This window comes from Gracilinanus agilis, chromosome 3 (assembly GCF_016433145.1).
Source record: "Gracilinanus agilis isolate LMUSP501 chromosome 3, AgileGrace, whole genome shotgun sequence".
In the NCBI taxonomy this organism is placed as follows: domain Eukaryota; kingdom Metazoa; phylum Chordata; class Mammalia; order Didelphimorphia; family Didelphidae; genus Gracilinanus; species Gracilinanus agilis.
Window position 1 is genome coordinate 8861368 of NC_058132.1, and position 12663 is coordinate 8874030.

Genomic DNA, 12663 nt, shown 5'->3' on the forward strand with positions numbered 1-12663 from the left:
CAGAGGGGACAGGAGGACTCAGGTGAGAGAGGGAGGCATACAGCTAGGAGACCCGGGGGACAGGGGAAGCCAGTTGCGAGGCCCAGGTGAGTGGGGGAGACATTTCGGGGAGCAGGATGTACAGTTTGTGACCAGAGGGGATAAGGAGATGCAGCCGGGGAACAGTACTATGGAGCTGAGAGACAGAGGGGTGTACCTGTGGGAGAGGAGTGTACAATTGGGGGATCGAGAGGAGAGGGCCAGGCAGCTGGGGGACAGAGGGGAGAGGGGGCTGCCTTTGTGGGAGAGGGGGGTACAGCTGGGGAGTAGAGGGGAGAGGAGGATACAGCTAGGGGAGAGAGGGGTACAACTGGGGGACAGTGTGGAGAGAGGATTCCATTTGTGGGAGAGAGGCATACAACTGGAGGACAGAGAAGACAGCAGGGGACCACTGGGAGAAAGGGAGGCACAGCCAGGGGACAGAGGGGCAGAGCTGGGACAGGGAGGGGCCCATCTGGAGGACAGAGGGGAGAGGGGGCTGCATTTGTGGGATGGAGGCCAAATGATGCAGCTGGGAGACAGAGAGGAGACAGGGGGCATGCTGGGAGAACTTCAGGGAAGGGGGAGACCAGCTGGGGCCAGGGAAGACAGGGCAGGGGCTAGGAAGCGGCCCAGGAGTTCCTCGGAAGAGGAAGATTGGGAGCTGCTGTCCAGGTTCCGGGCCGTGTGTGGGCCGGAGCTGGCTGGCCTGGTGGCTGAGGAGCTGACCTTTGCTCGGCAGCACGGGGTCAGGGGCTTCCGCTGGACTGGCACGGGCTACACTCTGCAGGATGGGACCTCGGACTTCCTCCTGGACGCAGCCTTGACCCGCTGTAGCTGCTCCATCCACGCAGCCCGACACCTCCCCTGCCGACACCTCTTCGCTGCCCGCCTCGTGGTGGGAGCTGCCTTGTTCCACATGGACCTGCTCAGGGACAGCTGGGGAGGGGCCCCTGAGCCTTGAGCCTTGGAACTTGCTCCCCCCTGCCCACCCCCACCAGCAGGATGCCGACATCCAGATAGCAGGGAGCTCCCTTTCAACCTCCCTTGGGGAAGGACAAGTGCTTGGAGATCCCAAAGTCCACCTGTGTGTGGAGGCCAAAGTGATTTTGTCCTCAGCAGCTGTCCCAGAATCCTCCCTTCCCCTTTCCTGTCCCCTAAGACAAATGGGATGGGTGAGAGCTAAGGGACAGAGGTGGTGGGGAGGAGAGATGATGTGTGTAAGAAGGGATGTAAGGAGCCAGCTGGCCTTTAGCTGGATCCCACATGAGCTCGGCCCTCCTTCAGCAGCCCAGTCTGGGCCCATGGCTGCTGGGCCTGCCCTGGAAGGGAGGAGAGAGCCGGGAAGGGCATATGACTCACAGGCTTTGGCATGGGGCCCCTTCCTGGGTGGTCTGTTGAGAAGCGAAGGCAGGGGTTTGCTCTCTGTTCCTCTAGAGCAGGGGTCAGCAACATATGGCTCTCAAGCCATATCTGGCTCCACCTCCCGACTGGCCAGTCTGGGCAGAACCCCAGGATGTGCCCCTTCAGCCCCCACCCCATATTCTAGCGCCTTCCACCTCCATGCTCCTCCTTCCCCAGGCGTTTATGGCTCCCACAGCCAAAAAGGCTGCCGACCGTTGCTCTAGAGTGGCCTTTGGCATTCCCTCCGATCCCAGACATTATCCCAAAGTTCCTACTGGGTGGCAGGCAGGGAAAAGGGGGGAAAAAAAGAAATGGCTTCTTCTGGAGCTTAGGACGCTATGTCACCCACACAGGTCAGTCTGAGTGAGCTCTGGGTTGAGCTCCAGGCCTTTGGGGATGTGGGGTTCAAGCCTGGGAGCCAGATCCCCTCCAGATATCTCCTATTGCTCCTGGCTCCTGTTGCTGCTGCCATGAGTGAAGTCTGGGAAATCTCCCGTAGCTCCTTCCTTGGGTCTCCATAATATGGGTAATCAGGTTCCTAGGACAAAGGCTCAAGGGAACTAGTGCTTTTCTAGAGGAATTCTTAGTTGCTTCTATTTGTGTCCTGAGACTAAGCTGTGGGGTAGTTGATTCTGAGCAAGTCCCTTTTGTTGGGCCTCAGTTTCCTCATCTGTAAAATTAGATTGAAATAGATGGCCCCTAAGGCCCCTTATAGCTCTAAAGAATGACCAGGAAATGGGATTGAGCTGTGTGGACTGGGTTGCTTCGAAACTAGAGGACAGAGATTTGGGGCTTCCGGGGCTCTGGTTCCCATGGGTGGCAAACACCCAGCCTAGAGTTGGCAGGCAGTCTGGCTAACCCAGTAAAGGGTTTCCTTTGGTGTGGGAGTGGCTTAAATTTGCCCCTCCGGAACTCCCAGGCCATCATCATAGGAGTAGAGCCTTCTTCATTTACTGAGCCCCAGAGAGGTTGTGACTACCAAAAGTATTAAGCAGGGCCCACACATCTAACTTCAAATCCAATGGCCTTTTCACTGAAGCGGGGTATCCCCTTGGAAAGGGCTGCAGGAAGGAATTGAAGTGGTGTGACCTCGGAAGGGCATCTGGGAACATGGAGGAAGGTTTTGGCTTGGTCCCCAGACCCAATTTCCTTGTGATGCTCGCTGATCTCCAGTAAACTTCCTTGGGCCTCTTACATCTGAGTCACTTGAGAAATGCTTGCTGGTCAGTGGATTGGATCTTTGGTTTGCTGAGTGAGCTTCCCCACAGGATGAGGAGGGCTGACCAATCCCAGGCCTCAGGCCAGGTATCTGAAGGCTGCCGATATATCACATAAACCCGAGTTCCCAGTCTGGTAAGGGGTATGACCCTGAGAGAGGCACAATCTCAAGAGTTGCAAAGGACTTCAGACCTTATCTAGTCCCAACTGTATCTGAAGGGTTCCTTGGCCTCGATCCTTGGTTTCCTCACCTCAGGGTGGAGGGAGTTCTCCCAGCTGGAAAGGCTCTAGCCTGGCTCCAGATGGGACTGTGTAGCTTTTATCTGAGCCCTAGCCAGGGGTGAAGCTTGGCTCCTGGGGACGAGTTTTGGCCACAGTAGACACATTCATTCAGTTCCATTTAATAAGTACCTACTATGTGCCACGTACTGACTGAAACAAGGGTTTACCTGGTATTGGGGTAAGGGGAAATGTGAGTAAATGAAGTCCTTTGGTCTTCATCTGACAGCACTAAGGAGGAAGAGGAAGAGAGGAATTCCCAGATCACCAAATGCCTGAACTGGAGGACACTTCAATGTGTCCTCCACTAGCCTGAAGGAGTTCCCACCGACACAACTGACGTGGTCTTCAGGCCACTGTTCATGGATCTCCAAGGAGGGTCTGCCCTTCCACACTGAGACAACTCCAATCGTTAGTGAGCTTTTTCTGGTTTCAAACCTAAATGGGTCCTCTGGCTCCTGGTTCTGCCCTTTGGGCCCAAACTGGGTGTCTGTTCTTCCCTCATGTCCTCTCCCCCTAGTTTTCTTTCCTCGAGGCTTTTCATCACCAGGAAGATTCTGCAGTTAATGAACATCTTTCTGAAATATCAGTGCTTTAAAAAAGGCTGCAGAGTAGGGGCAAGTCGGTAGGACAGAGAGGGCCAAGGACTGACTTTCAACAGATGGCGAGGAAGTACGGGGGTGAAAGGAAACACCGGGTGTGTGAGTGTCCCTAACATACAAACAGGATCTGAACCCAGTGCCCTGGTCTGCCCCCTCTGACACCCCTCTCCCCCCAATGGAAGACCTGCTCATGCACCCTACTGCCTGTTTTGCTGAGCCCCAAGAAGTCAAAGCCCAGAGTGAGGAGGTGGATCTGGGCTTGGGGGCAAGACATGGCCTCACGCTGGGCCACCCGCCTAAGAGATGGCTGGTATCCAATTGCCATCCAACAGCCTATGACCAGCCAGGGGGGTCCAGCCGGTACTCCGGGGGCGTGGGGGGGGGCGGGTCCTAGAACTGATCCTCCTGGCTTTCCAAAGGGTTGAAGCAGCGCCTGGACCCCGTGCCCCAGGGATCAAGCCATCAGACCCAGGCTGAGCCCAAGAGAAACAGATTAAACTCAGTCCTCGCTCATAGATCTCAGGAACCCCCTCCTCAGGCCTCCAAGCCGGCTTCTTCAGGCTCACAGACTTCAGGCCTCGCCTCTGGGTAACAGCCTGGGCTCAGGCCCCGCCCCCGAGGAACCTACTAGTCTCAGTCCCCCTCACCCCACCCCGCAATTCCTAAACTTCCGGCCCCGCCTCCTCGGGCCCTGCCCATGGATATCAGACCCCACGCCTATCTCTCATTAAGCGCCTGTTACCGTGCCAGGCATTCTGGGAAGCGCGGGAGATGCAGAAAGAGGCAAAACACGGGCCCTGTTCTCATGGAATTAACAGTCTAATGGCAGGGCTAACGTGCAAACGAATGTATACAAAGCACGCGGTAGACGAAATAACTGAGGGAAGACTCCGCCCCTGCGGGAGTCACAAGCAAGGCCTGCCCATAGACATCTTCAGGTTCTGTATCTGGGAAACCGACAATCAGGCCCCGCCCCGAGGATATTGGGTTCCGCCCTGAGGTCGCCCCATCAACCTCTCACCGTCGCTATGGAAACAGCATAGGCTTTTTTCCAAAGCTCCACCTGCAGGCCGCCAATGGCTGGCGGCTTCACTCTGAGGCTCGCGAAGGGGGGGGAGGAGGGAAGCTGAAGTAGTTCAGTGAGAGACTACAATTCCCAGGAAGCCATGCGCTCACCTTGGCCGGACAGCCACTGCTTCTGTCCAGTACTGGGAAGAACTTTGCGCGTGCGCCTGGGGGAGGGGTCGACACCCCCCCCACCCCTCCGCGGGAATCTTCGGGAGCATGTGCGGAAGGGGCGGGGCGCTGAGGGTGCGCAGGGCATTGTGGTCCTGTCTCCCAGGCCGCTGCTCCGGGGCTCGCTCAGCGCAGCCGTCTCTCGGAGGAGGGGGCAGGGGCGGAGGCAGAGGCCGAGGCCGCTCTCGTCTCCATGGTAACACGATAGGCCGGGTGGGGTGGGTGGCCATGATGATGGGGGGAGGAGGGAAGCAGCGGCCTTGGTCACCATGGTGACGGGGGTGATGAGCTGGAGCGGCGGCGGTCTCCATGGTGATGGGAGGGGGTGGGTGGGGTCGGGGCGGTGCAGGGGCGGTGCAGCCCAGACTGGTTCCCGGCCGGGCCACGACCTCTGACCCTTTACTTTGATTCCCCAGGCCTGGCGTCGCCTCAGTCCCATTCTTAACCCGGCTAGGTCTGAGCTCCTCCTGACCTTTCCTGGGGGCTAGCCCCATTTCCAGCTCTCGCTGCCCTTGTCCCTCTTGCTCCTCCGGCATCCCCAGCGTGGGGCGGGGGCAGGGACTGAGGCGAGAAGGTGCCGGGGTGAAATGGACAGACCTAGGATGTGGGGGGCCGAGAGCGGGAGGAGGCCGGGAGGATGGGGGAGGGGGGCGAGGAGGAAAGCTCTTGGCTCAGGTATGGAAATGCTGAATTCAATGTCTTTGGGCCATATTTAGGGAGAGAGCCCAAAACCTAGAGGGAGGAGAGCAGCCATGGGGAGTGATTGGCGGTGGCAGAGGCTGCAGAGCCCCAGGAGGAGGAAGATTGGGAACAGGCCTCTGGGCCTGGCCCCTCAGAGCCCCCGGGCGCCACTGGAGAGCTGTTTGGGTGGGTGACTGGAAGTTTAGACACGAGGGGCAGAGGACAAGCCAGAGCAGAGTGAGGATGGATGGAGGAAGTGGGGGTTTGGGGAGACCCCACTGGTGGTTTTTAGGCTCCACTCCAGGGAGAGATGAGAGCTAAGCGAGGGGTCGTCTTCGGTGAGGAGTGAGACCCCAGGGGTGAAGGAGGAGAGAGGGACAGAAGGCCCTTGGGTGGGAGGGGATGAGAGAAGGGGACATGAGGTGGCCTCAGATTTTTCAGTAAAATAGGAAGCTAGGTCTCAGCTAAGAAGACCTGAGTCTAGGAATTACTACGCCCATTTTTGAGATGAGGAAACTGAGGCTTGCGGAAGATAGGCGGCTTGAAGTCTCTCAGCCAGTGAAATCAGAAGCGGGCTTGGGAGTCCGGGCTCCCAGCTGCCCCTTTGCTGCCCTCTCTGTTCCTTGTCTCTGGGCACCTCCCTCTTCCAAGCAAAGAAGATTTGGGTGTCCCCTAGGATGTTTGGTGTGAGGGTGGGAAGAGCCTCATGGCCCTCTGTCCATCCATCCTTCCATCCATCCATCCATTCGTCTGTCCATCCACCCTGCAGCTGGAGCAAGAAGCCTTGAAAGGCCGGGCTGCCATGGGCGAGCTGGGTCTGGGCCTGGAGTTCCACACGTGGCACCACTTCAGCAGCTTCTTCGATGACTGGTGTGAGCGGCATAAAGTGCTCTTCATCATTGCCAGCCTCAAGCCCCTGATCTCCCTGCGCCAGCCGCCACTGCCCTACCTGCCCAGCCTGGCCTCCACCCTGCGTTTCCGCTTTGTGCGCCTCATCTGCAAGCACAGCGGTACCTACGTGGGGCAGAGCGTGGTGCAGCGAGACCAGCAGTGAGTGCCCGTTTCCTGGGACCTCCTGAAGCGGGAGGCTGGGTGGGGAGTTGGGGCCGCCCTCAGGACTGTGCCTAGGGTCCCCCAAGGTTGCTTGTGGGGAGAGGAGGGATTCAGGGAGGCCTGACCCAGATGGAGTCTTGGGTTCAGCTATGGGAGCCACCGGGGAGCCCAAGGGGAGGACAAGAGTGAGCGTCACGGGCAGTGCCCAGGGTCTGGCCAAGGGGGGGGGAGTGGTGGTGGGCCCTGGCAGTGGCCGGTCTGGGGGGGAGAGAGATGGCATCTGGAGATGCCCGTGTGGAAGAGGGGTTCCATGGAATCTCTCCTGCAGCCAGAGGGCAGCCCAGGCCCACTTGCGCTCCGCCGTCTGTGGTGCTGCCCAGCCATCCCTTGGGTTCTCCTTTTCTCACCTTTCTTCTCCCCTCCTGCTCTTTCCTTCCAGAAGCCAGAAGATCGACTGCCCGGCTCTCATCACCCTCCGCCTGGGCCCCAAGAAGGATCGGCTGGTGGTGACGGAGGCCAAGCTGCAGCACAACCATCAGCTGTCGCCGCGGGAGTTCTCCAGATGCTTCAGGCGGAGCCAGCTGGAGGCCAGCCTGGGGCTGCCCATCCGCATCACCAACAGCGTCTCCAAGCGCTTCTTGGCCCCCGACCTGGTCTGGAATCTGGAGGACTACAGCCGGGCCAAGGACAAGGGCATGTGCAAGCTGCTTGGGGAGATGCACGCGCTCTTCCGGGCCGACCCCGGGGCCAAGGTCAAGCTGGTCTTCCAAGAAGACGTGGCCATCCTCAACTGCATCTTCTTGGCCACGTCGCACATGCGGCAGCTGGCGCGCTCCTTCCCCCGCCTCCTCTTCTTGGACCAGGCAGCCAGCCTTCCTGGAGACTTCGAGCTCTACTCTGTCCTTTGCCAGGATGCCAACGGGCGAGGTCGCGAGGTGGCCTACTGCCTTGCCCGCAGGGGCACGCCTGACCTGCTGGTCTTCATCGTGGCCTCCTTGGTGCAGAGCGTGCCTGAGATCAAGGCCCTGGTGGAGTGTCTTACCATTGGTGTGTCCTGCCTCGCGGGTGTAGACACTGTGGAGGAAGTCCTGCCCTGTGCCCGAGTACAGGTGTGCCGTGCCCAGGTCCTGGAGGCCTTGGGGCGCAGGGCCCGGGAGCTGGCTGTGCCCGGGGAACGGCACATAGTCAACCTCCTGCACAATCTGGCACACGCAGCCTCCCCCAAAGTCTACAGCCAGTACCTCAGTGATCTCGAAGACGTTGCCCCCCTCGAGTTCCTCCGCCACTTTCTGGAGACCTGGCATCCACACAAAGGCACGTGGGTCGCCTGCTGGGCATACCATCGTGGGGAGAACTGCCCCTTTGTGGACCACCTCGAGGCTCACAGGCAGAAGCTCTTCTCTGCCCTGGGCCGGGACTCGTCTCTGGCAGGCTCCGTCCGAGGCCTGCTGGACCTTGAGAGCTTGCCTGTGGAACTGCAGGGGCTGCAGGCGGAAGAGGTGGCCGAGCGCTACCGGGCAGTGGGACCCGGGGAGGCAGCGGCCCTGGTGGCCGAGGAGCTGGCGCTGGCACGCCACGGGGTGGGCATCCAGCCGGCAGAAGGGGGGGGCTTCGTGTTGGAGGGGGCAGGCCGGGGAGCCGCCTTCACCGTGGGGGCAGACCTGGCCTCCTGTAGCTGCTCTATTTTCACGGCTGGCCGCCGGCCCTGCCGCCACATCTTTGGTGCCCGCCTCTGGGCAGGGAAGGCCCTCTTTGACGTCAGTCTCCTGCCCCCTGCAGGTGGCCACGATGGGTAAGGTTCTGGTAGGGCCCCTTTTCTTGCTGGCTCCCACACTAGAAAGGGCAGAAGGGCAAGTCATAGGTCTGCCTTCTCCCTCCTCATATTCCCCTGCCGCTCAGACCTGGACTGGCCTGGGAACGAGGGGAGCCCATCAGAGCGGCAGGGTGGGCGCCTGCTGCTGGGGACCAGGGAAGGGGAGGGTCAGTTTTGTATGTTTTCTGGCAAGAATAAAACAAATTCTGTGGGGTGTTCTGCCTCCCATGAGTTGGACCACTTTTTTGAGGGAAAGGGTGGTTGGGCATTGAGGCTAAAAGCGGGTTTTCTTATCTATAAAAAGTGTGGTGGGGGCGAGGTGGCAGTAAATGATGAAAAAGGCCCCTCTCGGCTCTAAAATTGTTTTTGGTGCCAAAAAACCCCACGAGAGGACTTTCTCTGTGTTTGGCCTGGTAACGAAGGCCATTCTGTTCGTCCAGTCAGTCCAGCCGACATTTTAAAAGCATCCACTGCATGCAGAGCCATAGGCCTGGCGGCACGGGGAGAAGAGTAGTCTGGAGATGATTGCTGCCTTCCTGGACCCCTGGGTGCAGGCGTCCCAGTCACCGAGGCACAACGTCATCTCATCTGTCCACTAGAGAAATGCAGGGCGTCGGGCGAAGGCCTTTCATCAATCATGGTGTGGAGTTAAATCTGCGATGATGAGAAACCGAGGCACCAAAGGTCCAAGCTCAGTCGGTTTTATTGGCAAGGCTAGCAGCCACCAATGATGGAGGTCGATGGTTCCTCAGTAATACAGTCAGAGCAGCATTTAAGATGTCTGAGTGGTTACGTAAGGTCCAGAAATGCCCCTAAACTGACTGCGGTGAGTTCTTAATTATACTCCCTGACCACATGACCAAGAGTCCGTCCATCATGGCAATCGGGAAGCCCAAAGCTGGCCAACATCGTCTGGAAGGCTTCGGGACAACTAGCCCGCGGTGGCCTCCCACTTTAGGAATCTTCCAGAGTCCACCATGTGCTGAGGCAGAGGCTTAGTCATCTTCCTGCAACATTCTTCAGAAGATTCTTATCTCCTACTCCCTGTATCCATGGAGCCATACTAGGAAAACATCTTGTGACAAGATTAAATTAATTATCCTTCATCCTTCTTACCTGCCTCACCTGGCATCGTGTTTGGCTTATTGAGGCGGGCATCGGACCTGATACTCTTAAAGCCTGGTTACAATGAGGATAAAACTCTACATCAGTCATCGGGCATCAGTTATCCATTTCCCCATTTCCCACGATGATCCGCGAGTGGTCCGCCTTTTCCTGGATCACCGATAAGGGCCCCACAATGGCTCCCTCCGAAAGATTCCACCCTTGAAAATCTGGCGTGTGAGCCAAAGGGAGGAGACGGGCACCTCCTGTGTGACCTCATGATCTTATCGATAATCTCTGCCAAAGATAGGGAGAGAATCTTTATGATGTTTCGTAACCGTCACGATCTCACTCTCGCGGGTCACTAAGGAGAGTCTTAAATGCTTTCATTCGCTCCAAGGGTAGCTTCACCAATTGCATCCCTGAGTTAGAATCGGGAAGGACACAGGAGAGTGTCGCGGTCTTGCTAGCCATGGTGGGAGTGTGGACACATCAGTCAGGGGCAAGTTAACCTCCTAGAGAGAATGGCACAGGGAAAAGGCAGAGCTCACATGTCCTCCAGGTAACACAATCATCACGGGTCTGCGCGTCCTAGTGGCCCGCTCCCACCATCTACTTAATCTGCAGTCGAGTTTCAGCTGTCTCAGATTTCCCAAGGCCAGGTTTCAGCGGGTGGCGGCTCTGACGGAGGGTCTTCCACGAAGGGCTGCTTGGCCCATGTGGAGGTTTCTGGTGTTCCTGCTATAAAACCAGTCTTGATACAATTTAGTAACATTAAATTAGGAACCCACGTGGGAAACTTGAGAAAATTTAAGTCCTGGGTGTCTCTGACTTTTTTATCCAAACCTTATATTTTATACGATCGCTGCTATCCACCCTAAAAAGCAGTGCACCAAGTTGTGTGACCCTGGGCAAGCCACTTAACCCCAACTGTCCAGCCCTTTCCACTCTTCTGCCTTGGAACTGAAACTTAGCCACTCTAAGACAAAAAATAAGGATTAAAAAAAAAAAAGGAAATGTATGAGATCCTGATTTGTAAAATGAGCCCTTCATAGGCATCAGGCTTTATTTCAGAATTAAAGCATAACAAAATCAAGCCTATATTTCTAGGCCAAAGCATATTCCATGAAAGTCATTTGTATTTGAGAGCCAATTCTGTGTACACATTTATCTCGTCGTTCCTCAAAAGTGTATGCTCCATTTAATTTTGAAAAATTCCCCTTTTGTCTTTATCTTTATCTAAGTGTGATTCCACTTAATTCCCCCCTAAGGAGGATGTTATAATGATCATACACGGGAAAGGATGCTATAGTATCAATCTCCTATAAATTAACTATCGATTAAGGTCAGAAGTATCTGTATTGTTAACAAGGTTAAAAGTCTAGAATGGTCTCTGTTACAGGTATCCCTTCTACATCTTGACTTTCTACACGGAAGTTTCAATATATCTCAGTTGGCATAAGAAATTAAATGGGAATTTTTTTCAGTTTTGTAGAAGCTGCAGATGACACAAAGAGTTTAGAAACTAAAAAATGCATACAATATATGTATAGTATTATATAATATAAACATATTTTGTCTTTTAATACCATAAATACAATTTCTTTTTTTTTAAGTTAAAATAAGAAAAAGTTTGCAAAAAAGAACATTAAAGCCAGTAGATGACATACAAAGGTTAGAAATATAGAGAGTTTGTAAAAGTTTAGTAACTCATTAATGCTTATTAAGTACTGTAAATACCCTATAAAAGAAAAAAGGAAAAATCCAGACTTCTCTGGTATAAAAGGAAAGGCAAAAAAATGTACATGGATTTTCCCAATCATGGGGGAGTTGTTTCTCTAATCTCCGTGATATGAAAGAGATACCTGTATTTGTAACTCAAATGCTCATTTAAAATGATTCCTCACTATAGTAGCACATTGATAGTGTATAATATTCAGTCAAAAGTCAGCAGTGTGGCTTATTACAATGAAAAATATTCAATGGAATTTTCTATGTGAGCAAAAAAGGACATAACTGCATCAGTTCTGAATTCTGTTCTTCAGTTCTCTTTGATTTCAGATATGGCACATAGTCAGCAGCTAATCACACAGAAAAGCTTATTAATGAGCCACAGAACATCACAGGCTCAGGTGGGAAAGTGTCCTTGTTAACCAAAGTAGAGATATGAAGTCAAGAAAGTCCTTCTTCACTGTCAGAAGGTCATTCCCTCAACATTCCCAGAGACAAACGTCCACCTATAGCAATCCTCAGACTGCAGGAGCACATGGCATTCCCTTGAATGTTGGACTAGTGGTCTTAAGAGTGTCAGACACCTATACCTGAAACCAAAACTTAGCACAGCAGCGGATTAACATATCCAAAGACTTTTCCTCAAACAGCAACATTTCAATTTTCAAAATTTCAATAATTACAACTTGGGGCTGGGTTATTGTTATTTTTCTCATGTCTTTAGTAAGCATTAGGACATTCTATTGATCTTTCATATAAGAATAAATATAATCTGAATTTATATACCAGTTCACAATATAGTGAATAGTTGGTTGAAAAATGTAATGAACAATTTAATGATTTTCCAAATGATAACTGAAACTCACTTCTCATTTAAAGTTAGCTTGTAAATTTTTATTAGGTTGGAAGAGGTCCTAGTTCCTTAAATTATAGTACCACAAAGTTTTACAGCATGTTACCAGAAGAATTGATAAGATCTCATGATTCAATGTGAGTAGGAAATCCCAAGGAGTCTCACATAAACAAGGATCTCTTCAGAGGATTTACTACTTTTTTCTCCCAGCAATGAGTCTCTATTAGTATTTGATGATTTAAGACAAAATTAATTAAATATTTAACAGTCTTCAAATCTTTTGCCATATTCTTCCAAGAGTTCTTATAAGAGCATTTAGATAAAAAGGGAAGCTACCCCTTTAAAAGGCACCTCTGATACAGTGGTTTCTCAATTTTCACAAAATAAGAGATTAGTATGATATTAACTTTGTATTATGATATTTAGTCTCACAAAATAAGAGATTAATATGATATTGATTTGGTATTATGATACTTAGTCTCACAAAATAAGAGATTAGTATGATATTGATTTGGTATTATGATATTTAGTCTCACAAATAAGAGATTAGTATTATGATATTAATTCAGTGAGATGTATAGAGAATAATTGAGCTTATCCTTGGTGGTTTTTTATACTATTTTGGTAGTTTATATAGTGCTTTTCACATGCCAGGCTTTATTCTTGGCTTC

The 12663-nt window shown here is 53.1% G+C and overlaps 2 protein-coding genes across 2 annotated transcripts in view; both read left to right on the forward strand.

Moving 5' to 3' along the window:
• LOC123240715 overlaps positions 1 to 1031 on the forward strand; it is a 29672-nt gene extending 28641 nt beyond the window's left edge. Inside the window, exon 3 of the mRNA XM_044668434.1 lies at positions 4 to 1031. Within this exon, the coding sequence (XP_044524369.1) occupies positions 4 to 982 (979 nt within the window). The 3' untranslated portion in view covers positions 983 to 1031. The remainder of the gene's footprint in view (positions 1 to 3) is intronic.
• A 3847-nt stretch (positions 1032 to 4878) lies between these two features.
• Positions 4879 to 8514, forward strand: LOC123242897 (uncharacterized protein ZSWIM9-like). Its single transcript, XM_044671014.1, has 3 exons — positions 4879 to 4953; positions 6208 to 6488; positions 6931 to 8514. The coding sequence occupies exons 1-3, from the start codon at positions 4951 to 4953 to the stop codon at positions 8285 to 8287; spliced, it is 1641 nt and encodes a 546-aa protein (XP_044526949.1). The 5' UTR covers positions 4879 to 4950; the 3' UTR covers positions 8288 to 8514.
• Positions 8515 to 12663: the final 4149 nt, after the last annotated feature.